This window comes from Brachypodium distachyon, chromosome 3 (assembly GCF_000005505.3).
Source record: "Brachypodium distachyon strain Bd21 chromosome 3, Brachypodium_distachyon_v3.0, whole genome shotgun sequence".
Classification (NCBI taxonomy): domain Eukaryota; kingdom Viridiplantae; phylum Streptophyta; class Magnoliopsida; order Poales; family Poaceae; genus Brachypodium; species Brachypodium distachyon.
The window spans coordinates 45,463,005-45,488,720 of NC_016133.3; the positions used below are offsets into that span (position 1 = coordinate 45,463,005).

Here is a 25,716-nt window from a genome sequence, read left to right on the forward strand (position 1 = left end):
AGGGAGACCATCCATGAACAATGCAACGAAGGTGAGCATCCGGGGTTGAGTACAGCCAGGAGGGACTTGTCGTGGGATTCTGAGAAGAGGAAACCAACGAGGGGAAGGAAGAAGCTGCAGGCGTAGAGGGGACACGGGAAACTGTTTTGCCAGTTCATTTCATCATCACACACACATATATACATGTGGAGGATTGCAGGTACTTATACTTTCTTTAGCACATCCATCATCTGCAGGGGATGGGTGAAAATCAATGAGAAAAGATGATGCATCACGTAATAATGGGTGCCAATCGCTCGGCCGTGTGCCATGACAGTTTCCTCGTTGTCTCATTTGGCTTCTGTAATGGGCCGCTGTACTTGACTCATGCGGTTCTGAAAGCAATTTGAACTTCAAACTTTAGTTCAAAGTCAGCCAAAAAATCAAGTATATTGTATTGTGTCTCGCAAAATGTGAACAAACGTTGCATGATTCCGCACAATAAAACCTTGCAACAAATTGGCAGAATTATCAGGAAGGCCCCAACGATCGGGGATTTGGTATTAGATAACTACTCCCTCCGTCTCATACTAAGTGACTCAAATTTGACCAAATATGGATGTATCTATATCTAAAAAAACGTCTAGATAATGTAATAAAAAGTCACTTAATATGGGATGGAAGGAGTACAACTTTTGATTATTTTTTAAATAGAAGCAAACATTTGACTAATTCTGAATGAATAACCTAAATTGTGATATATGTAACAGCAAAACTGATTGTTTGGGCCTACCGGCCAAACGCCCAAAGACTTGTTTTATATCCTGAACCATGTTGAACCGGCTTGAAGCCAAAGTAAATACGAAGGAACCACACGATTGAGATTCGGTTCCAAAAAACCCACAATACAGACAAAATATTTTGTGGCAGTGACAATTTTATTTTGCTCCATTGAAAAGATTTTTTGAAATTCAAATGGTTCCTCGGAGCAAATATTTATATAGAGTTTTGTGTTGTTATTTTCTCTATTTGGAAATACGTTACATCCGTGGTGTTCATAACATACCATGATCGTTTTATATATTAAATCACATATGATCAACCAGAAAAGGATATATAATCGAGATAAAGAAACCTGTAAAGAGATATGTTGTGGTTTTCTAAAAAATTGAATCCTTATAGCCGCTTGATATTTACCACGGGTTTTTGCCACGTGATGGAAAACAATTGTATAATGTATGTTTTTTGTCACGTGACGACTAATATGTGGGCTTAACCGGTCAGTTTTGCTGTCTACGGATCTAAATCTCACAAGTCACAGTGTGTAATGTATTCACAATTCGCAAATTATTGTGCTATGCGTTTTATCAAAAAATATGGTTATTTGATATGAACTCAAGAAATCCACCAAATCGTCGAAAAGACAAGATACAAAAGATGGGCTTTAGCATATTGGCCAAAAGTTGCCTTCTCTCGGACTAATTGACTGCTGTAGGCAGTGCGGCAGCCCAGGACATTCCTCCCAAAAGAGAAAAGCAGCCCAAGATACAAATAGAGGAGGAAAACTTTCTTTTTAAAATATAAAAGAAAAAAAAGGAAAACTTATCTGCAGCCGTGGCGGCGACCGGCGATCAAGATGACGATGGCGTGCAGAGCCCTAGCTCTCCAGCTCCAGCAGTTCCTCCCCTGCCCCACTCCCTCTTATTACCTCCGCGCTGCCGCCGCCTCGGTGCCCCGGGTTAGCACCCGCCGCCGCCTCGTTTCTTCCGTCCGGTGCTGCGGTGCCGGAGATCAGGAGGAGCCTCCACAGGACTCCGTTCTTAAGGCCACCCCCCGTGAGTAACCATGCATAGGCTGAAGCCTTCCCATCTCTTCTTCTTTATAGCTTTTACTTCGATTTAAATCCAGCCGGTGCCTGTATCAAGTATCAACATGGAATGGAGGGGAACAATTCCGCAGTAAATCTCTGAACAGTGTATAGTTGTTCATGGTATTGCGAGACAATTGCGGTTGCAGTTTGTGGCAATGTGTTACTGTTGGCCTGCTGCATCTCACTAGGTACTGCAAACTCTTAGTCCTCGGGTAGGTAGTTACACTAACCTAATTGCTGCACGTTGTGCTCAGTTTATGCGGCTTAGTTAGGACCCTGATGATGGTATGTTGGGATTTGATTGGATGTAGGTGAATTGACGTTGATGGCGGACCTAGAAATTTTTGTCATTGGGTTCACTGCATTGTCAAACTAGGTTTCCAGCTAGTTATAAACAGTAAATAAGTAAGGATAATGAAGAGATTTGTCAAATTTTATTGGTTTAATGAACCCAATAACTACATGCTGGCTCTACCACTGAATCTGGCGTCTGCCAAATTATCTATGCTAGCTTGCCAAGAGGCATGCTGAGATCGTGTACTTGCCCATTGGACCTTGTATGCAATTGTATTTGTTCCTTGCTTGACTTAGAAATAGTCATTTCTCAATTGCCTGAGAAATAGAAAAACTAATTGCCTGAGAAATAGAAAAACTGTAAGATATTTGTTTACTTATGTTAGAGTTTACAATGGGCTTTCACGCTATCGAGTTATACTAGGATTGTATTGTCAGTAAATCCATCTGGCATGTAGAAAAGCATGATTTACAGCACAGGATGAATTCAATGCCCTTTCTATTGTAATGGTGCTATGTGCACCTCCTAGTAGCTCTGTGCTGTCAAGTTCTTTTCCTGTTGTTCATGTGAACGAAAGGCATGAGAAATATTAGTATTTTCTAGAGGCTATAAGATATTCCGTCATTTATGATTTTTTTATCTGCCTTTTCCTAAATAGAGGTGGCGAGCTCTCATGGAAGGGTTCCGCTCACAACAGATTTTATCACGGGTAGTACCGTGACTGATGATGCAACCAATGAATGGCTTGTTCTCGATAAAAAGGTGCTCTCTCTATGTTGGATGATCTCTTTACCTTCAATGTTTCTTCCTTTCAAAATTACTAGTTCAGCACCATGCATTATGAAATGGAAACCCTTCCTGAAAGTTGTCTTGCCTTAATTTTTTTATTTATGTAAAGGGTTCCTCTGAAATTAGTTGGTATCTAGCCCTTCCAGCATAATTAGGATACAGCGGTGAACAGCTTTCTTTTAGTCGTAGTTGACCTCGGTAATCATTTGCTGATGACCGCAGGTTGTTTAAGTACTTCGGGTGAGTTTGGCATTGAGGTGGATTACGACAAACCAGCTTTTCCAACCAACTTTTGCCTATTTTTCTGTTTGGCTAACCAACTTTTTCCTGTTTTCGTGTGTATTTTTCCACGGCAGAGTATAAAATAAGTTCAGCAACCCCAAACTGAGCCTTAGTAGCCTATGATGGAACAGAACACTATCAAACAATGCATGCTTAACCATATTTTACATGCCATGGCATTTCCTGCAGAATCGAACACCTGCCTGTCTTGTACAAGGAACTAAATTTTCTGACCTCTGATCCACCTGCATACTACCTTTTGTACTATAGTTCCCTTTTATTTTAAACATTACAAAGATCACTTATTTCTTTTGTTTCACAGGTAAATACATATCCGACAGTTAGAGAATTTACTGCAATTGGTATTGGAGGTGACGATTTTGTCCATTCAATGGTTATTGCCGTCGAATCAGTACTTCAAGAGAGCATTCCCAAGGTTGTTATTCAAACTTATGAAAGTGAAATATGTGTCTACTTGTGAAAGTAATTTTGGCTGTGTGCTCTAAATTTTTGACAGTGTTGTGTAAATCTATACTCGCAGTTATAACTTATAAATACATAAGGCATATAATGTGAACTGGAAGTCTGGAACATTAAAGAGGCTAAGAATCTCATCACAGACAGTTTTGCCTGTAAAAAAAAATACAATGATTGAAATATAGAATATGACAACTACAGTGGTCTTGCTTCTGTATATAGTACTCCCTCTGATCCATAATAAGTGTCGGGGATTTAGTACAAAGTTAGTACACATTTGTACTAAATCCTCGACACTTGTACTAAATCCCCGACACTTATTATGGATCGGAGGGAGTACAGGTTTAATTTTATGAGCAAGTTAGTATTGGAACTACAGTTTTGTTCTTTATCCTGTCTGGCTTAGTGTTTACAATGTTGTTTTGGCTATTGCATGTCATTAAATGGATGAATCATTATTTTCACCATCTATTTTGCAAGAAATAATCACTAGAGTCGATCATCACATAATTTGTCGGGACGGAGCAGTGCTTTTATTCTCTTACTTCGTTGTACAGTTAAATGTTAGATTATGTCTAGTTCTTTACTATTTTTTTGCAACTATCTTGATTCCTGTAGATTCATTTGCAGGGCCAAATGTCCCAGAAAGTGTCTTCAAAGGGCAAGTACACTTCTGTAAAAATTGGACCTCTTAGTGTGGTTTCCAGTGAGCAGGTAACCTGTCGCTGCACTTGTGAATTATGAAATGGAACTCGCACGACGTGAGAACAATTTCACAGTTGCAGGGTTTTAAGATAGTGCAAACTTTATGCTCCTTTTGAAAGGTTACACTATTTTCTTTTTAGGTCCAAGCCATTTACATTGCAATGAAGAAGGATGACAGGATAAAATTCTTCTTGTAAAGACGGCAACATCGTGCAAGTGCATGATTCTCCTTTGCAACGCCAGTTTGATGCCTCACAGTCGGCCTCCTTTTGTGAGTGGAGTGCAAGTGAAGGCTTTGCGTCCGCTCTGCTTTTGTTACATTGGTTTGATGGTTGACTTGGTCGCTGCTATATTGCAGGTAGGACTTCAGTAAGTTGTAGACTGAAGATGTTTTTGCTCAGCAGGAGCATCACTGAAGAGAAAAACAAAATTGGTTCAACCTTATCTCATCATGTTTTGTTCATATTTACTACTCCCTCCGTTCCATAATTCTTGTTGAAATCTTACATGTATCAGAGTTGGGGCATGGTACCATATAGCCGGAAGAACCATGCGCCCTTGGTAAGTTTTGTCTACTTGCTTCTTCGATTTTCTTTCGACATGATTGTATGCCGGCCTCTGGCCGATAATATCTTATCTCAGTGTAACCTTATAATTTTGTGGAGAAATTTATGCTCCAACGCAATGAGGACGGGCACTCGCCGGACAAGCGCTTCGGAAGCGATCGCTTGGGAGCTGACTCGGAAGATCCGGATTCGGAGGATCACATGCCGATTCCTCATGCCGGCCCCAGACGTGCCGTAGGTAATAACTCCCGACCTCCTCTCATGTATATCAGAGCTCTTATCTCCAAAATGCTCACGTCTGCTTTGGTCCGGGAGCAGCTGACTTGGACGATCCGAGCCTTGATGTGGCCCCCGTTGCTGCTTCGGTGTCAGCCGGTGAGAAGCATGTTGCCGACACAGAGCTTTCCAGGACTATGAAGCGGAAGAAAACCACTGGCCGGCAACCGAAGCCGAAACCCATGGTCGTCGGGTAAGCTTTATGCCATTTCGATTTCTAATGTCGGTATTTTCCTTAACCGATATGAAGGTAACAACATTCCATTCCTGCAGGGATGCTCTGACTGCCACTCGGTCTCAGACCTGCATCGTGTCCGAGATCCCAGCAAGCTCATCTCCGCGTGCAGAGCCTTCTACCCAGGCCACGGGAGAAACCGAGACCACCGCAGATCCGACATCCCTCGTCCAGGAGGTCGGCCCCGGCATCGACGCTTCAAGCATCGCCCAAGCCGAGACGTCAGCGGCCGGGACTGCTCCTTCGTCGGCAGCGCCTAATGCGCAAACGCGACCGTTGGCCACGGATCCTCCTCGTCAGCCGGCAGAGCAGCCCCAACAACCTCAAACCACAGCAACGCTGCCGCCGCAGCAGCCACCACAGCCGCAACCGACACAGCTGGCGGCCGCTCAAGCGAGAAAGACTTGGAGCTCTGCCATCCCAGCAGGACAGCAGCCTCCGAGTTCATCCGGCTCGCCGTCTATCCGGGGTACTCAAGGAGTTCCTCTTAGGACAACAAGCGGGCAGAGCTGGGGATCCCTCGGCCAATATGCCATGGATTGGAACAACGTCGACAGTTATGAGGTTAACTCCGACACAATCCAGACGGCACAACAGAATGCTCTGGTGGGGTCATCACCCGTGGCGGCAACTCCAGAGTCGCTGGCGGCCCGGATGTTCCAGGCAAGGGTTGCATTGTTCGAGTCCAGCCGAGCTGCCGAGGTACGAAAATTCCTTGAAGTTTTTTATTCTATCTTTAGCATATATACTCCTAGTCCCTGAGGTTTAGGGCGAGTAAGAAATAGTCGGCCTGAAGCTTGTCTTGAAAAAACTTCAAACACTGTTTCCCGAGATTCAGGCCGGGTTTAGAAAAGCCGTCCTGAAGCTTAAAAACTTCAAACACTATTTCCCGAGATTCAGGCCGGGTTTAAGATAGTCGGCCTGAAGCTTAAAAACTTCAAACATTATTCCCCGAGATTTAGGCCGGGTTAGAATAGTTGGCCTGAAGCTTAAAAACTTCAAACACTATTCCCCGGGATTCAGGCCGGGTTTAGAGTACTCGGCCTGAAGCTTAAAAACTTCAAACACTATTCCCCGAGATTCAGGCCGGGTTTAGAATAGTCAGCCTGAAGCTTAAAAACTTCAAACACTATTCCCCGAGATTCAGGCCGGGTTTAGAATAGTCGGCCTGAAGCTTAAAAACTTCAAACATTATTCCCCGAGATTCAGGCCGGTTTTAGAATAGCCGGCCTGAAGCTTATAGTTGCTGATTTGCCATTGCTATCAAATTAACTGTGGATCATCTTCTTGTAGAGCTGTATGAATAAACGGAACTCGATCTTCAAACTCCTGCTTGCGTCACACCGGAAATTGACGGACAAGCACAAGGCTTTGGTGGCCGAGCAGCAAAGCAAGAGTGAGTACACTTCCACCGACATAAAAACTGTGTCAAGTTACCTATGTACTGTGAAAACTGACATGTGCCGTCATAAACAACCGGGGAGGACGCACAAGTGTCGGAGCTACTGACGCGCGTTGCGGAGGTGCAAGGTATGACTTTATTCCATATGTCGGATTGTGTCCATTTCTGTCTTAAACTCTTGTAACCCGCGTCCTCCAAACAGGGGAGAAAACTCAGCTAATAGAGCAGCATCGAGATGAGGTGGCCCGGCTAAGGGCGCAACTCGAAGCGCAAGTCGAGGCGCATAAGGCCGAGGTAGTTCTACTTACCTCGGCGCTCTCTGCGCAAGCCAAAGAGAAGATCCGCCTGGAAGGCGAAGTGCAGAAAATATAAAGGTCTTCTCGCCGAAACCAAGACCCGAGCTGCCGCTGCTGAACAGGAGAAGGCCGAGAGCGCACATCTACTAGGCGCGTGCACACGGGATCTCGGCAAGATTGATGGATTGCTAGCCAGTAAGTTGCCCTAACCCGAATCTTTTCCTTTGAACATTTGGCCGACAATAGCAATGTGCCGGGATTCATTACTTCTTCTTTTTCTCTTGGCACCGCATTCTACTAAAGCTGCTCAGGCCGCCGTGATTAGAGCTCGCGGAAAGAGGGATTCCTCCAAGGGACTGCCATTGGAGTACGATGTGGAGGACTATCTCATGAGCATCTGGACCTGTGTCAAGCCTTTGAAGGCTTTTGGGATTGATATGCTCAATGCCGGCATCCGCGCCTTCCAAGCTCTTTGGCCGGGAGAGGAAGCGCCGAGTGCCATCCCGAAGTTGGCGAAGCGTCTCCTGGAGGTGGAGGACCGGCTAAGCGAGTGGCGGGAGTCGGCCGCTCGCGTCGGCGCCGACGAGGCACTGTCGTTCGTACTTTCTTGGTACGACGGCATTAACCTCGACGTGTTGCAGTCCATGCGCGTCGGCTCTCCCTTCCTCTCGAACCCGGAGTTGATTGCAAAACGTCAAGAATGGGCCTACTCCTTCATCCAGTATGCTGACGTGCACACTTTTGTGGAGGGTCCAAGATCGGACGCGGACGAGGAGGCGGCTGAGGAAGAAGAAGAGGAGATGGATGAAGAAATCGTGGCCGAGTCACCTTCTGCCGCGACAGATGCTCCGAGTGCCGGCACCAATGATCCTGCCGCCTGAATTCATGCCTATTGATGTCGGCAAAAAAACTCTTTAAAACTGTTAGATCCCCGGGATGCCGGGTGCAGATGTAAATACTTTGAAGTACTTTACTTGCGATGCACAATGGTTTAAATTGGCTTATGCCACATGTTATCAAGTTCCCAACCGAGTCACCGAGTTTATTTTTCTGTTGGTGAATTATATGACCTTGGCTCTTTGTCTGCCTTGTCGGCGTTCGACATATGAATCACGAAGTCATAGAATAGACCTTTCAAAAAATCTTAAACTCAAAAAACTCGCCTGGAAATGCCCGGTATAGGAAAGGAATGCTGGGTTAGATAAGATAACGCGCATCTCGGCTCGCTCATTTGTTTGTTTCCACAATCGCTTTTCATGTGTTCGAGAACCTCGTACCCATGCTCTAGCTTGCCATGAAGCCGGGTTGCGGACAACAGCTAAGTTATAGAGGGAGTTTTCAGTATCGACACATTACTAGACCGACATAATATTACACAATCAAGCCATGCCGACAGACAAATAGATAGATGTAACACAACATTCATATAGCATGGGAGTCCCCGAGTTCCTTTTAAGAACCCGGCGGATAATTCATTGTTTCAAAATATTCGACATAAGGAAAGAACGATACAAATACTCATCTCCTAAGTATAGAACGGACGAAGCAAAACTACATTCCATGGCCTCTTGGTTTCCTTGCCAAATCTGTCCATCCTGTTCGCGTTGGGGTCCTGCGCATCTATAAGATAGTAGGAATCATTGTGCAACGCTTTGCTCACAATGAAGGGTCCTTCCCATGAGAGCGATAATTTATGCATGTCGGCTGTGCGCTGCACAAGCCAGAGCACAAGATCTCCATCCCGGAACACCCGCAGATTTACCTTCCGGCTGTGATAACGCCTAAGGTGTTGTTGATAGATGACTGACCGAGATAAAGCCAATTCCCGTGCTTCTTCGAGCAGGTTGACGTCATTTTCTCAAGCTTCTTTTACCTCGGCTTCCGTATACATGGTCACTCGCAGAGACTCATGTAGAATGTTAGCTGGTAAGACAACTTCCACCCCGTATACGAGGAAAAATGGCGTATAGCCCGTGGAATGATTTGGAGTTGTCCTGAGACTCCACAACACTGCTAGGAGCTCATCTAGCCAGCATCCTAGAGTGCGTTCCAGTGGTTCAATTAGCCGAGGTTTTATGCCGGCTAAAACCATGCCGTTTTCTCTCTCAACTTGCCCGTTGGACTGAGGATGTGCTACTGAGGCGACATCCAGTCGGACTTTCTTTTCCGCACAAAACCGCGCAAAAGGCGTCTCTGCGAAGTTTGTTCCGTTATCTGTGATGATGCTGTGCGGATAGCCGTATCTTAAGATGATATCCTTCAAAAATGATACCACGGTCTTGCTGTCACACTTCCGTATCGGATTCACTTCAATCCATTTGGTGAACTTGTCAACCATGACCAAGATATGCGTCATGCCTACTCGTGCCCGCTTGAAGGGTCCTACCATATCCAAGCACCAAACAGCAAATGGCCAAGTGATTGGGATGGTCTTAAGCGCAGATGTCGGCATACCTCTGGCAACCGTTGCACTTCCTCACCATATCTTCCACCTCCTACAACGCACTCGGCCAGTAGAAACCGTGCCGGAATGCCTTGGCCACCAACGTTCTTGAGGATGCATGATGACCACACTCCCCTTGGTGAATATCCTGGAGGATTTATTGTCCTTCTTCTAGCTCAACGTAACGCTGCAATACGTTAGTGACACTTCTCTTATATAGCTTGTCGTTGATGATGGTGTATGCTTTTGGTCTTCTCTGAATTTGCCTTGCCAACACTTCTTCCGGCAGACTCCCATCCTTGAGGTATGACATTATTGGATGTGCCCAAGCTGGCACAGGACGAGTTACAAAAATTTGCTCATCTACCTCCATTGGTTCAACCGCCATTGCCTCAGCCGAGTTAGGGCGCTCAGTCCCCGGGTTACCGGAACCACTGCCACTGTCAATGTCCATTGGAGTGATGTCAGCTCCCGAACTTGCCGGAATGAATATCGATTCCGATTCTGGTGACGGCTTGATTGATGGCTTCCGTAGATATTCCAACGCAACGCCGGCCGGGATGGCCTGCCGTGTTGATCCTAGCTTCGACAAAGTGTCGGCAGCCTCGTTCTCCGCCTGCGGTATATGGTGGAACTCACACCCTTCAAAGTGGCCACTAATCTTGTGCACATGAAAACGGTATAGTGCCATGTTGGCATCCAATGCATCCCAATTGCCAGAGGCTTGCTGGACCACCAAGTCGGAATCACCAAAACATTGAATCCGGCGAACACCGATCTCCTTTGCCATCTTCAGTCCGTGAACCAGCGCCTCGTACTCGGCGACGTTGTTGGATGCTACAAATTCATTTTGCAACACATACTTCAACTGGTCACGTTTGGGCGAAGCGAGAACTATGCCGGCACCAAGCCCACTTTTCACTTTGGAGCCAACAAAATGCATTTTCCAATAACTAGTTTCAGGTGGTGGTGGTTCATATTCCATCTCGGCCCAATCCACCAGGAAATCCGCCAGCGCCTGAGACTTCACTGCATCTCGTCTGTCATACTGCAGCGTGTAGGGTGCTAACTCAATAGCCCACTTAGCTATCCGGCCGCTTGCATCTTTGTTGCTCATGATTTCCGAGATGGGTGCTTCACATATGACCCGGATCTGATGTGCATCAAAATAATGCTTCAGCTTCTTTGCCGCCATATAAACACCGTACGCCATCTTCTGGTAACGAGGATAATTCTGTTTTGATGATGATAACACCTCACTCAGGTAATATACCGGCCTCTGTACCGACTTGCCGTCTTCATCTCTCTCCACCACTATGACGGCACTGACAACCCGGTTTGTTGCTGCTATATACAACAACATCAGCTCTTGCGCCATTTGCGAGGCTAATATCGGCGTCGCAGCGATCATCTTCTTCAGTTCTTGGAAAGCTACCTCTGCCTGTTGCGTCCACAAAAACTTGTCGGTTTTCTTCATCAGCTGGTATAAGGGCATTGCCTTTTCACCCAGCCGACTACCAAAACGACTTAGCGATGCTAAACATCCAGTGAATTTCTGCACATCTTTGAGACATTTCGGCAGTTTCATTCTTTCTATGGCGGCAATTTTCACATGATTTGTTTCTATACCTCGGCTTGACACCAGTAATCCGAGTAGCTTTCCTGCCGGCACACCGAATGTGCATTTGACCGAGTTTAGCTTCATTCGGAATCTCCTCAAATTTGCAAATGTCTCCCGGATATCATCCAGCAACGTGACGCTTTCTTTGGTTTTTATGACGACATCGTCGACATATACCTGCACGTATTTGCCGAATTGGTCGTGCAGGCATTTCTACATGCACCTTTGGTAAGTAGCCCCTGCATTTCTCAAACCAAACGGCATAGTGCAATAGCAATAACCCCGAATGGGGTGATAAAGGATGTCTTTATTTGATCATTAGGGTTCAGCGGTATCTGGTGAATTCCAGAGTACGCGTCTACAAAAGACAACAACCCACACCTGGCAGTGGAGTCGATCACTTGATCGATCCGAGGTAACGGAAAAGGATCCTTAGGGCATGCCTTGTTCAAGCTAGTGTAGTCGATACACATGCGCCACACCTTGGCAGCAGTTGGGTCATCTTTTTTCTTCTCCACCATGACCGGGTTAGCCAACCAGTCAGGGTGCAACACTTCCATGATAAAGCCGGCAGCTAGAAGCCGGGATATCTCTTCCGATATTATCTTCCTTAAGTCATCGGCGAAGCGTCAAAGGGGCTGCCTCACTGGTCTTGCGTCCGGCCTGACATGCAATGAGTGCTCAGCCAACTCCCTCAGCACACCCGGCAAGTCTTGATTTGACCATGCGAAGATGTCCCGATTCTCACGGAGGAAGCTGGGGAGCTCGCCTTCCTAATTCTCATTCAGGCCGGCACCAATGATGAAGGTGCGGTCCGGGAACTCAGTGTTGTCGCACCAGTGGCACCCGGGGTACCACCGCTGCGCGACGCGTGGGCACCGTTCCCGAGTTCCCGGGAAGGTCTCATCCCGGGGAGCGTCTGTGAGCTCCCGGGCAAGCTACTAGCCCGAAAGGGGCTAGCGGGGCTTCGGGGAATATTCCCGCCTGGGCATCTCCCGGGAAGCTGCTTCCCGGGAGGGGGTTCCCGGGTGCGTTGGGCCCGGGTGCTTCCCGGGGTCGACTTGCTGGGACTAGGGGTTCCCGGGCGCGTGCCCCTGCCTCGGGCGTGGGGCCCAGTGGACAGCGCCACGTGGGCGCATGGCGGGCATGGGACGCGCGGTCCCACCAAGGCAAGGAGTAAGGCGCACGGCTCAGGAAACGACCCGACCGACGAGTAGTTACCCGTCCGATCAAAGGAACAGTGGTTGTCCAATCCTATCCTAGGGTTTTAGGCCCCTAGCAGCGGAGGTGGCACCCATGCACGCCACCAGCTCACCGGGTGGAGTTGTGTGCCTTCCTGTTGGACACTTGTAGCCCATGCACCGTGGCACCTGTGGCATCCCCTTGAGTATAAAAGGAGGACCCATGCCAACGGTAAAGGGGTTCCACATTTTTCTTTGGCTCAGTTCAGTAAGTTTACCCAATCTGGCTCGGCAGAAGCTTAGTTGGCTCCAGTAGACAGCCAGCAGAGAGCAGTGGAGAGTACCTAGCCACTGAGAGAAAGTCCGGGAGCTGGCCCGGCAACTTGTAAACATTTGATCCGCAATCAATATCAGCTCAGACAAGTAGGACGTAGGGTTTTACACCTCCGGGTGGCCCGAACCTGGGTAAAAACGTGCGTGCCTCTGTTCTTGGGTTAGCATGCACTCCTAGCGCTTCATATCGCCGGCCCCGCAGGGCTTCATCGGCCGTGCCGGCGATCGCCGGGGCTCTGCCCAGACGCCCCTACCGAACCTAAAAGGGGGCCGTGGCCGCACGACCCCGGTGTAGGAGCACCGTGCGACGACAAGTGTCGACCGGGATCTTCTTTGTTTCCTTGGCTGCCTGGAAAGCCATGCTTCCATGAGGGTTGGTCATAGCCGGCAGGCCAATCTGTGCCGACTGAGCTAATGCGACGACTTCTTGCAGCTTCCTCTTCTCGCCAGCGATGATCAATGACTCGGACAAAGTAGATCTTGCTGCCGCGCACTCCATCGAACGCTTGTAGTTGCCGGTAATGGTTATGGTACCATTTGGTCCCGACATCTTCATTTTCAGATCGCCAATGCGGGTAGTCGCCATGAATTTGGCCAATGCCGGTCTGCCGAGTAGCGCATGATACGGACTGTTGAGATCTACCACCTCGAACACCAAGTTCTCGGTCCGACAGTTTTCCTTGGTGCCGAATAAGACATCAAACTGGATCTTGCCTACCGGAGCACAAGACACTCCCGACACAATACCATGGAAGGTAGTCCGGCTAGGCTCAAGCATGTTATCAGTAATGCCGAGTTTGAGCATCGTGTCTCGGTACATGATGTTTATGCTGCTCCCATTATCAATGAGAACTCGAGTAAACTTGACATTCATGTCAGGCCCAATGAGCGTCGGGTCGACCACTAGAGCATAACCGCCAGGATTCGGCATGACCTTAGAATGATCTACCCGGTTCCAACAGAGCTCCTGTTCGTACCAGTAATGAATTTCGGCACTGCCGGCATAACAGCGTTAACTTCCATCTCACGCCTGCGCTGGCTCTGCTTGTCGGTCGGCTCCGTGATAAAAATCATGTAGCTCTGGTGATGCTCCTTGTACTCGTTTCTTCCTGCATACTCCGGGATGCCTTGGTCTTTCACCTGATTGACAGCATTGTTCGCCGGAGGGGGTCCTTGAATCTGTGCATTGGCGCCTGTGAGCGGCGGAGGAGGGGGCATCCGACTTGCCTCACCCTTCTCGGCCCGCTGCATCCAGCTGCATTGCCGGGTTGTGTGATTCGCCGGTTTGTTGGGATTGGTCGTGTGGAAACGACAAGGCTGATCAAGCATCATGTCGAACGTATACTTCTGCTTATCTTGCCAGGGCTTCTTCTGCTCTCCCTTCTTGGCCCACTGCTGATTCCCAGTCTTCTGACGCTGGCTAGGATCGGCATCAGGTTGATCTTGAATACCGGTAATCCGGCCTGTCGTCCCTTCTTTTATTCCGATGATCTTGATGATCATTTCTCCGGAATGCTCCAGCAGGATTGTATGTCGGCTGCTCTCTTTGCGGCTCTGCCGACATCAGCAATGGCTGAGTCGGGTCACCCAACGCATACATGTCTACAATCTTGATCATCTCGGACAAAGTGGCCGGCATTTCCCTTTGCAGCTTCTGCCACAACAAGCTGCCATGTCGGCACCCTTGGGCAAACCATGCTATTGCATGCGACTCCACTATCCGTTCACAGGAGTTGCGGAGGTTGTTCCATCTTGTCAGGTAGTCTCGACCGGTCTCATTGTCCCTTTGCTTGCACATGGACAGCTGTTGCGGGCGGTTAGGCCTCTTGTAGGTGCTGGTGAAGTTGCTGACAAAAGCTTCCTCAAAATCTATCCAGCAATTGATGCTGCCTTCCGGCAGATTGTTCAGCCAGATCCTGTCAGGTCCTACCAGCATTTGGGGTACATAGCGTACCGCCCATCTGCGATTGCCGCCTGCCACATGCACCGCAGTGACATAATCTTCCAACCAGTCTTCCGGCTTGTTGCTACCGTCATATGTTCTCGTGCCCTTGGGTAGCTGGAAACCCGGGGTTGGTGTCTCTCTCATGATCTGGTGAGCGAAATAACACGGTCCCGGAGGGCCTTGCTCTTCCAGAAGCTCCAACAGATAGATTCTGTCGAGTCGATGTCGGGCATCTAGCAGCGACACTTGCCTGTTTCCCACTCGGGCTCCAAGTGGGCCGACATTGTCACGTTCTCGCCTGAGATAGTCTTCATCTCCCATGGCCGAGTATCCGTCATCGTAACGGTCTTGCCGGCGATCTTCACCTCGATACAGGGGGTTGCGCCCCGCACCCTGCTGACCTGCAGCAGTATTGATCCCATGACCAGCCGAGTGACGCTCTTGTGGATCTCGACGATTGTTGCGGAGATGCAGACCACTTTGGCCGTCATCAACTCTCCTAGCCATTTGCTTCTCGGCCAATGCCGGATCGTAACACTCTAGCCGTTTGTCTCGGCCTAAATTGACACTCTTGTCCCGTCTGCCACCAGGTGAAGACGCTTGCTTGTCCGCCCGGCCGCCAGCGCCTGCTGTCGAGTGGATGATCTGAGATGCATCGGGCTTGCCGTGCAACCTCATGTATGCCTCCTTTTGCTCGTTAACCGTGCGAAGCTACTCCTTCACGCGCAGCTGCTGCAATCGGAGCGCCTCTCCCGTGAGGTTTGGCAACTCTTCTGCTGCAGCCTCAGCTGCTCTGAGATTCTTAACAGGGGTGCTATATTTCGGCTTTAGTGCTAACACATAGCTTGCCGACACAGCAGGCATTGCCCTGCCATCCCTAGCTATCTCGGCATTCAGGTTTCTGCCACGATTACGCACTTCCCCAACTCGACGAGGGTTATCCACTGCAGTAGAATTGAGACCATGAGCTTTGTTATACTCACGGAGCGAAATCTCGAGCTCCTGCCGAGCACGAGCCACGTCGACAGCTTCCTGCAGCAATTTCTGGCGTTCCAACTCCAGCTCAGCCTGCAACTGGGCCGAGTTGGCGTTTGGTGCTACAGGCAAGGTCAGCCTTTTGATGGTGGACTGGAGCGGAGTCGGCTTTGCCGGCACAGCGGACGTGCCGGCTTGAGCAGCGATGTTCTCCGGCTTCTCCATCGGAGGACGCGCCATTCTGCCGGACTTGCTTGGGAGTCCGGCGCTTTCTGCCACGCCCTTGCCAACATCGCCGCCATGAGCCGTCACCATGACCTCCGCACGGCCAGCGGGGCGGTCGACATGCCGGCCGCGAACCATGCAGACAGCGGGAGGATCTTCGGCCACCACAACCTGCTCAGGATACCTGCAAGGAGTGTCAGTGGCGACATAGACCTCGTGCATACCGAAGTTGATGAAGCAGCCTGCGCAGGGAAGTGGCGCGTTGTTGAAGCAGCCTGCGTTGTTGTCGATGAAGCCCAGAGAGCCGAATCTCTAGACTAAACCGGAGGCGACGCGCTCTCCGATGACGAGGAAGCTTCCCGTCCGGATGAAAACTCCAGCCAGCACCGCTGCTGGCCCCATGGTGGGTGCCAACTGTCGTGGTGGTGTCACGGCAGATGCCATAGGATGGCTTGAGATGGGGCCGATGGACGAAGGAGGATCCGGAGGAGGGATGGCGTGATGTAAACCACGCTCAGAGTAAGAACACACAGTGTTTACCCAGGTTCGGAGCCCTCTTGATGAGGTAAAGCTCATACTCCTACTATGTTGTATTATCCGAGATACGGAGGGCTACAATGGTGCTCCTTGAGCTGTATCCTGAGGAGGAGGAAGGAGAAGGAGAATTCCTAAAATGTCTAAGTGAGGAACCCCTCTCACAGGAAGGGTGGAGCTTCTATTTATAGGCCAAAGGTGTCACACTGACATGTGGACCAAAAGCAAACCCTAGCTACCACCGGGCCCGCCGGGTACGCCCATGGTCCCCTCCGGATTTTCCGGGAGGGGACAACGCAGCTTTGTGCTTTGCGTACTGCCAGACGGCGCGCACTGTAGCCATGCCCCGGCCTTCGTCATCTGTCCTTCTATGGCGCGCCACTATGCAGTCGCCCGACACAGCAACGTGAGCAATGACTGCTTTTCCGTCATAAAGGGGGCGCTGCTTTACTTTGCGCCATGTGACCAGGATAGGACTGTTGGTGCATCCCGGCCTTAGCCGAGATCAGATAGTTCGTGCTTATCCTGCAATCACATAAGACAAGATAGATATGCCGGCACACTTTTGGTATGACGGCAGGTTATTAAGTCGGTTTAAAGATGCCAGCGTACTTTCTTATGCGGGCTTTGCTCTTGCTATCCTGGTCAATACGTGTCGTCATGACCCTACCCGGGGTCATACCCCCGACAGCGTTGAATGAAGTTTTTCGCTGGACATGTCGCCTTGGTTCAAAGGACAATACGGCCACTGTAATCTTTAGGATTTGTTTTCTATGTGTTGTTGGATTTGTAGGATTGCGACCCATAAAGATTTTTTCTAAAGATTCTTTTACACTACATTCTACAGAAAGTTTTTCGTTGACCTATTCAAGATATTTTTATATTTCTCCTGTGGTGTATGAAAAAACCATTTTGTTGAAGTTTCTATGGCATTGAATTTGTAGGATTTGTGATTATTGTTCTTCGGGCTCTACCAGCTTGTACTTGACTGAGTAATTTTTTACTCTTGATTTCTTTTTGGATTTGTTTTCTGGTTTTCAGGTACATCAAGTAACAGCATGCTTGGGGGAGTAGCACACCTTCACATGGACACACATACTCATTAGTTATCATAAACTTATAACCTATGGTTTAACTATCATCCCACTATGAAATGTTTGGCACATCTGGCACATCATTTATTTAGTGCAACTCTTAGGTCATTTGGTTATATTCTTTTCCTTAGTTCTTTTACTTATGATAAGAATTATTTGTATTATTATTCAAGTACACTATTCAGTGATGAGAAATATTATGAATTGCATGTCGTGGATGACCATATAAGAAAAATAAGATGTCGCCAAAATTTTCATTTTGTATCATACTTAAAGCTAGAGAGCATAGAGTGGTAGGATTGCGAGGTAGTGTTGATATCTGGGGTGTTGCAGTTTGCCGGAGTTAGCGGAAAGTATGTGATCTTTGGTCCCCGCGGGAACTCGTAGTTGTATGGGGGCTCCTTGGGTACTCATCTCTAACGATACATACAAATAAGAAAATAGTACACTAACAAGGATAGCACACAACATTTCATATGCATTCACCCGAGGATGACTTCATACGATAAGAACATCCTATGCAACTGATGTTCGTTTCATTAGCAGTGATGTTTGCCTTTTTCGAGAAACAACGTCAAGGCTAATCGGATTTTCTATTTTGTTTGGGGCAGGGCAATTTGGTATTGCTTTTAGTGTCCATTTTCTTAAGATGGAGCCAAGGACCAATTATTATATTTTTCCCAAGCTCCTATATGCACTTTCTAACGTTTTATTGCCATTTAAAACTTCTCACTAAAGGGAACTAAATCCCCAAAATATATTTTATTACAGAAATTAATAAACCAAAAAAATCCTATGCCATCCTATACTTGTTTTTTTACGGAACCTTATCATGGAATTTATCCTAATACTATTTCCATGCACCATTTTCAATGTTAAAAATATAATTTAAATTGATTTCGCTCACTAACTATTAAATATTACACATGACATGGCCTAATTTTCATATTATAATATCCAAATCCTTTTCATAATCAACCTGGCAAGAATCATGAAATTTAAGTGGCACATTGTTTTCCTAAACATTTGTATGATAATTTCTATTGGAAAATAGCGGTAATTCACTAATTCTAACATTCTCTACACAACAATGCCATGTTTTGGTACTAGAAAATTCATCACCATCTAAAGTGAATTATTCCCATGGGAATTACATTTTTGTGATATTCCAAATATTTTCTATGTGTTTTCTATGCTAGAAATATCATTGGAAGGGATGGGGGGGAAATCATCATAAATCATAAAAATTCTCTGAGGCTCAAAAATTATATATTGTGAGCTTGTCATGATTATTTTATGGTCATTAGATAATTATTTGACAATGTTGTTTGAGAAAGTCCCAAATTTAGGTTTAAAACGTATTTACAAAAAATTATTCTTAGCTATCTTCGTAAGACATAAGTAATGTAATGACATGCTTAAAGATGCTCACTTAATACTTAAAACTCTAGGCCCTGACAAGATTGGATCTCGAAATGCCCTCCAGAGTTGGACTACCTAAGGTTTTGAGCCACTTGAACTTGTTTTTGCGAGTTAGACTCCCTTTTGGTGATATAGACAGATGCGCCATAAAATCTTAGGCCACGGGTAGGTCTCGCTAGCCCGGGAGGTTGGTCTATATGCACTACCAGGGTGCCACCCTAAATCACCTAGTTCAGGGATGTTCTCTGTTCATTTCATCTCTACACTACCATATCATCGTGTGACGCGGGTTCCTTTCATGAATCTTCAACCGCCAATCTACCTGCCACACCACCACCACGCCTACAATCCTTCGCTGCCACCATCATATCCGCCTTCATCAATTTTGTTTCGCATCGCAGTTGCCGTCCGCGCCGATTTCAAGTCCGAGTCCAATCGGGAGAAATTTTCGAAAGTGTTTTGGAATAAGGACAGAGATCGATTTTTGTTTGGAGATAAAGTTGTTCGGAAAGTTGTGAAAAAAAGAAAGGAAAGGAAAGGAAGGAAAGAAAAAAAAGGAAAGAAAAAAAAGAGGAAAGGAAAAAAAACGAAAAAAGAAGAAGAGAAAAGAATCAATTTTGCATCTGACCTCAAGGAGAATTATAGTTCCGAGTGGGTTTGAGTCGTGTTCAGTAAAACGGGCGTATCTTTTGCATACCAACTCGGATTTGGACATTCTTGGACTTTTTGGAAAGCTCATGACGAGGCGCATCAGGAAATATCCAGGGTGTCCCTGCACTTTGACCCTCAAACTCGGCTTTTAAGGTGGATTTTCGGAGCTTCCAAATTTTTGCATCCTTTTTCCGGCGTCGCTGCAGCCCGGTGTTTTTCAGTTTTCTTCATGGTCCAACATACGTTTTGAGTGATCTTGCCCTTGCTGGAAAGCTTGTGTCGATATGCTTCTAACCCACAATTTTTTGAATTTTCCTTATTGCAGCCGTTGCTGTTCTTCGCAGACCGATGTACAGGTTCCCGGTCCTTCTTTTGCGTGAGTTTCTAGGGTTAAAGAAAAACAAAAAAAAGAATAAGAAGCCAAACAGAAGGCCAAAAAAATAAAAAATATTCTAGGAATTTACTTGTTGTACCATCCTTTTGATCTTTCGTTTCCTACCTTCTTCTGTATCTAAGCTTAGATTCTTTCTGTAATTCGTTCTTATCGACTCCACCAGCTAGGACTAGCATTCTTTAGCATATTTTCAACTTTGCATTGCTGATTTGATTATTTGCTTTTCCTTGCTACTCACAAAAACCTCCAAGCTCCACAGATTCTACACCTAGGTTGGTTTGTTACCGAGACAACGATACATTCAATCTTCGGAGGGCTTGGTCACGCCGCTGGCCATCACCTTCCTATTTTGCATGGTAAGAACTCGTAAGAACTTGATTTTTAGCTTGAGAGTTGAGCGACTTGTAGCCACATCCTAGTAGTTGATAGGAACATATTCCTGCGATTTGTTTTTTGTCTTCTACTAACCATGGCAGGACTTACACGAGGAATGGAATATAGGCCTATGCTATCAAGTGACCGACATGAGTGCTTTTCACCACATCCATCCTCCTCATCTCTTGTTGACATTGGCAAGGCAACGGTATATCGCAAACCTTGTAATGCAAATAATTGTTTTGGACCCTTTTTTGATAGAAATAATGATGCCGAAGCTTATATTGATTGGGAAATAGCACTAATTGAACAATTCACATGCTTCCATGTATTAGATAGTCACAAGTTCCAAATTGCTAGTAGTAAATTTCGTTTTGCTGCTTTATCTTGGTGGACTGAGATAGTTAGAGAAAATAAAATACCTCGCACTTGGGCTGATATGAAGAAAATAATGAGAGAAAAATATGTTCGTTTGAATTATGCTTTTAACTTGTGTTCGAATCTGTGACGTTTGACACAAGATAATAAAACTGTTGATGATTACTACCATGAGTTCCAAATTATAACCTTGCGATTTGGTTTAGATGAAATCGAGCAAAGAAAAATGGATAGATTTTACTATGGCTTAACTTTGAAATTTCTTACATGATTGAATATGGACAATACGACTCTATATTGTGTTTGCTTAATCTTGCTCGTGAAGTTGAGCTGAAATTACAGCGAAGGTCTACAGCAAATGAGTCAAGCCCACGAGGTAATGATACAGAGGATTGTGTTGCTGAACTAAATATGACATGTGATGAAATAAATGAGATACCTGTTGAATTTTTGCACCATGTGAAATTATTGACGTACATGCTGATTCGAGTGCACCTACTGCTGAAATTAATTCTTCTAGTGATTTGAGTGCACATATTAATTTTGATATTGATGAGAACGAATCATGTGAGAAAATAACTAATGTTTTGGGAGAAACATGTGAGATAGATAGATTTGGTTTAGATTGTGTTGAGTTAATTACACATGGGGTGATTGATAAGGATCCACCTATTAATTCTTTGTGATATATTACACTTGATAAACCTATATATTTGTCACATGCAATGGAGAAAGTTTATGAGTTAACAATTTCAAAATCTTTTGCTAGTGCTCATGGATACAATATTCAATTAATTGGAGAACGTGATGTGAACAATAATTTTTTGGTGCATCAGATTAGCATTGCTTGTGATAACTTGCTTTATTTGAAAGAAAATAAAATTTTGCATATGCTTAATCATTTTGATATGACCTCCAATATTGGTGTTGATTATTTGCCAAATAGTTATTTACATGATTGTTTGAATATTAGTGCTTTGACTTGCTCTAAATTTATACATATTGTACTAACTAATTTGAGTATTACTAATTATTATTCTCCAGTGTCGGGATGCTATAATGGTGAGCGGTGCAAACTAAATACAAGAAATTGTTTCCCTTATATATGCAAACAATATTGTCAACCTTTTTGCTGGAATATTATTCATGATGATTCTTTGACTAATAATCTCATGAGATTTTGTTATAAGACATTACTTTTGGAAGAAAGGAGACCCTTTGAGATGAATGACATATACATATACCATGCAGACACTTTGTCTATTTTGTCAGTTCCTTTTCAGCACAAACGACGCCGAGGACGGCTTTTCTTTCAAAAAAGGGAGGATGATATGGACATGCTGACCATGAATACAACCTTGAGTCCCCTCAATTATGGATTATTCGGCAACATTCACAGTCAGGTGAAGTCAAGTGATTATTGTTTTCAATGTCATATGTATGAAGAGCGGAGCTACTATCTTGTATCATTTTATTATGTAGGGATCTTGTCGAGCTTTTCAAGTCCAAGGTCAAGATGAGATATGATGGAAGCCAATGAAAGATGCAACAAGAATCAAGCATCCATACAGCCGAGAGAGAAGGATTACTAGTGTACTTTCCAATAAATCAAATGGCGCATAATTTAGACCTTCCTAGAGAAAGATATCTCCAATTCAAGTTGAATCCGATTCAGGCCCGAGCTGTCAGGAGACCCGAATTTGTTTTAATCACCCAGGCCGCATCCGAAGTCCAAATCAAGCAAACTAGTACTTGTTGGAAAGATAATTTCGAGAGTTTTCCAAAGGATCCGGCCCCACCAGAAGATACAACGCGTGCTGACCGCGGCGGACAAAACAAGCTGACGGATCTGTTTTTCTGTTTCCTAAAGAGTTGTAATTTGTTCGGAAAGTTAGGATTTCGGCCTCCTTACTCAAGGTGGACGAAAATCACTCTTACTCCTCCTTTATATATCCCACGAGCCCCCATATGAAGCCTTGGGTTTTGTTTAGTTAAAAGTTAGCAATCGCTACTACTTCGTGTAATCCTGTGTGTCGGTTATGTTGGAAATATGCCCTAGAGGCAATAATAAATTTGTTATTATCATATTTCATTGTTCTTGATAAATGTTTATTGCCCATGCTATAATTGTATTGATTGGAAACTCAAATACATGTGTGGATAAATAAACAAATACCGTGTCCCTAATACGCCTCTACTAGATTAGCTCGTTGATTAAAGATGGTTAAGGTTTCCTAACCATAGACATGTGTTGTCATTTAATAACGAGATCATATCATTAGGAGAATGATGTGATGGACAGACCCAAACCTAAACATAGCTTTTGATCGTGTCACTTAAGTTTAAGTTGCTTATGTTTTATTATGTCAAGTATTATTTCTTTAGACCATGAGATCATGCCACTCCCTAGTACCGGAAGAATACTTTGTGGGCATCAACCGTCATCTCGTAACTGGGTGATCATAAAGGTGTTTTTCAGGTATCCCAGAAGGTGCTTGTTGGGTTGTATGGATCAAGACTGGGATTTGTCACTCCTTGTGACGGAGAGATATCTCTGGGCCCTCTCGGTAATATAACATCCTAATGAGCTTGCAAGCATGCGACTAATGTGTTTAGTTGCGGGGGTATTATATTACGGAACGAGTAAAGAGAACTTGCCGGTAACGAGATTAAACTAGGTATGGCGATACCGACGATCAAATCTCGGGCAAGTAATATATCGCGAGACAAAGAGAATTGGATACTGGATTAATTGAATCCTCGACATAGTGGTTCAACCGATGAGATCTTCGTGGAATATGTGGGAACTATTATGGACATCCAGGTCCCGCTATTGGTTATTGATATTTGATCATGTCCACATGTTCTCGAACCCGTAGGGTCACACACTTAACGTTTCATGTTGCTTGGGTTAGATGAGATAAATGATGATGATATCGAATTATGATTCGGAGTCTTGGATGGGATCCTAGACGCAACGAGGAGCTCCGGAATGTTCCGGAGATAAAGATTTATATATGGAAAGTTGTTTTCAGGGTTCTGGAAAGTTTGGAATATTTCCCGGTTTTGACCAGGAAGCTTCTAGAAGGTTCCGGAGGGATCCGGAGGGTTCCACCTTGAGGCCCACCTATCCTTGGGCTAAATGGGCCTGTGAGGGAGCACCCTGGCCTTAATGGGCCGAGGGGCTAGCCCACAGGGCCCATGCGGCCAGGAGGAGAGTCCTGGCCGCGGGAGAGTCCTGGCCGCATGAGAGTCCTGGCCGCCGGAGAGTCCTGGCCACGGGATAGTCCTGGCCGGCCACGCCTCCTCTACCCCTATATAAATAGAAGGGGGGGCAAGGGAGAGAGACACCCCAAGCTTTCAGTTGGATCTCTCTCCCCTGAGCCCTCCTCTCCTCCTCTTCTCACGCGCACGGCGTAGCCCTGCCCGTGAGAATATTCACCATAGTCACCACGCCGTCGTGCTGCCGGGATCTCGTCTACCTCTCCCTCTCGCTTGCTGGATCGAGGAAGGAGGAGACAACGTGAAGCTGAACGTGTGGATACCAAGGAGGTGCTGTCCGTTCGGCACTGAGATTGATCTCATTGAAAGTTCCACTACACCAACAACGATCTCGTGATCGTAACGCTTAGCGGTCTACGAGGGTATGGTGTTCATGATCCCTCTCGTTACATACATCTAGTATATATATTCTTGGGTTTTCTTCCGCACTTCTCGTAGGAAATTTTTTGTTTCCTATGCAACGAACCTAACAGTGGTGTCAGAGCTAGATCTATGCGTAGATGTTTTGTACGAGTAGAACACAATTTAGTTGTGGGCGTTGATGTTCATATTGCTACCTCCTTTGTGCACTATCGGATTTTGCAGGATAGTGGGATGAAGCGGCTCGGACCAACCTTACTTGTCTTCGCACAAGAGACCGGTTCCGCAATTAACATGCAACTTGTATTGCATAAGGTGGCTGGCGGGTGTCTGTCTCTCCCACTATAGTTGAAATCTGATTTGCAATGGGAGGCCTATATGGTTAATAAGCAATTTGTATATCACCGTTGTGGCTTTTGCGTAAGTAAGAACGGTTCTTTTAGTGCAGCCCCTAAAGCCACGTAAAACATGCAACAACAAAGTAGAAGCGTCTAACTTGTTTTTGCAGGGGCATGTGATGTGGTATGGCCAAGATATGATATAATATATTTGATGTATGAGATGATCATGTTTTGTAATATTTCACGACTTGCATGTCGATGAGTTTGGCAACCGGCAGGACCCGTATGGTTGTCTCATTAATTATTGTATGACCTTCGTGTCAATGATTTAATCGCCATGTAATTGCTTTACTTTATCGCTAGTAGTAGCAATAGTCGTAGTAGCAATAGTTGGTGGAGGCAACTATACATGACGCCCGAGGACCTAGGCGCCATGCTGGTGATGATGGAGATCATGCCCGTGCTTTGGAGATGGAGATCAAAGGCACACGAAGAGAAGGCCATATCATGTCACATTTTTTATGCATGTGATGTTTATCCCTTTTATGCATCTTATTTTGCTTAGTTGACGGTAGCATTATAAGATGATCCCTCATTGTTAATATCAAGATAATAATGTGTTCTCCCTTAGTATGCACCGTTGCAAAAGTTCGTCGTTTTGAAGCACCACGTGATGATCGGGTGTTATAAACTCTACGTTCGCATACAACGGGTGTAAGCCAGTTTTACACATGCAGGAATACTTTGGTTAACTTGACGAGCCTAGCATGTACAGACATGGCCTCGGAACACAAGGAACCGAAAGGTTAAACATGAGTCATATGAATGATGTGATCAACATGCTGATGTTTACCATTGAAACTACTCCATCTCACGTGATGATCGGACTTGGTGTAGTGGATTTGGATCATGTGTCACTAAACAACCCGAGGGATGTTGATTTTAGTGGGAGTTCATTAGTAATTTGATTAGCTTGAACTTATTATCATG

At 45.8% G+C, this 25,716-nt stretch overlaps 1 protein-coding gene across 10 annotated transcripts; it reads left to right on the top strand.

The window, feature by feature from the left end:
* Nucleotides 1-1,543: 1,543 nt before the first annotated feature.
* Nucleotides 1,544-17,723, top strand: LOC100825226 (proline-rich receptor-like protein kinase PERK10). 10 transcript variants are annotated; one of them, XM_014901532.2, is made up of 14 exons: nucleotides 1,544-1,814; nucleotides 2,803-2,906; nucleotides 3,538-3,651; nucleotides 4,323-4,406; nucleotides 4,538-4,668; nucleotides 4,756-4,830; nucleotides 4,914-4,958; nucleotides 5,040-5,201; nucleotides 5,282-5,432; nucleotides 5,513-6,176; nucleotides 6,768-6,870; nucleotides 6,969-7,004; nucleotides 7,079-7,367; nucleotides 7,476-8,217. In XM_014901532.2, exons 8-13 carry the CDS (start codon nucleotides 5,069-5,071, stop codon nucleotides 7,246-7,248), a joined length of 1,257 nt encoding a protein of 418 aa, XP_014757018.1. In that variant the 5' UTR covers nucleotides 1,544-1,814; nucleotides 2,803-2,906; nucleotides 3,538-3,651; nucleotides 4,323-4,406; nucleotides 4,538-4,668; nucleotides 4,756-4,830; nucleotides 4,914-4,958; nucleotides 5,040-5,068; the 3' UTR covers nucleotides 7,249-7,367; nucleotides 7,476-8,217. The 10 variants fall into 10 exon arrangements, with proteins under 10 accessions (XP_014757018.1, XP_014757016.1, XP_014757015.1 ...); XM_014901530.2 differs by having other exon boundaries at nucleotides 5,063-5,201; XM_014901529.2 differs by lacking the exon at nucleotides 7,476-8,217 and adding an exon at nucleotides 17,471-17,723 and having other exon boundaries at nucleotides 4,756-4,958; nucleotides 5,063-5,201.
* Nucleotides 17,724-25,716: the final 7,993 nt, after the last annotated feature.

What these genes read in the sequence shown, in the direction of transcription:
- LOC100825226 (XM_014901529.2), top strand. Translation starts at nt 4,905, where the DNA reads ATGTATCAGAGTTGGGGCATGGTACCATATAGCCGGAAGAACCATGCG. An exon ending in AGTCCAGCCGAGCTGCCGAG is followed by an intron (nt 6,177 to 6,767) that starts GTACGAAAATTC and finishes ATCTTCTTGTAG; the next exon opens with AGCTGTATGAATAAACGGAA. An exon ending in GGCCGAGCAGCAAAGCAAGA is followed by an intron (nt 6,871 to 6,968) that starts GTGAGTACACTT and finishes AGGACGCACAAG; the next exon opens with TGTCGGAGCTACTGACGCGC.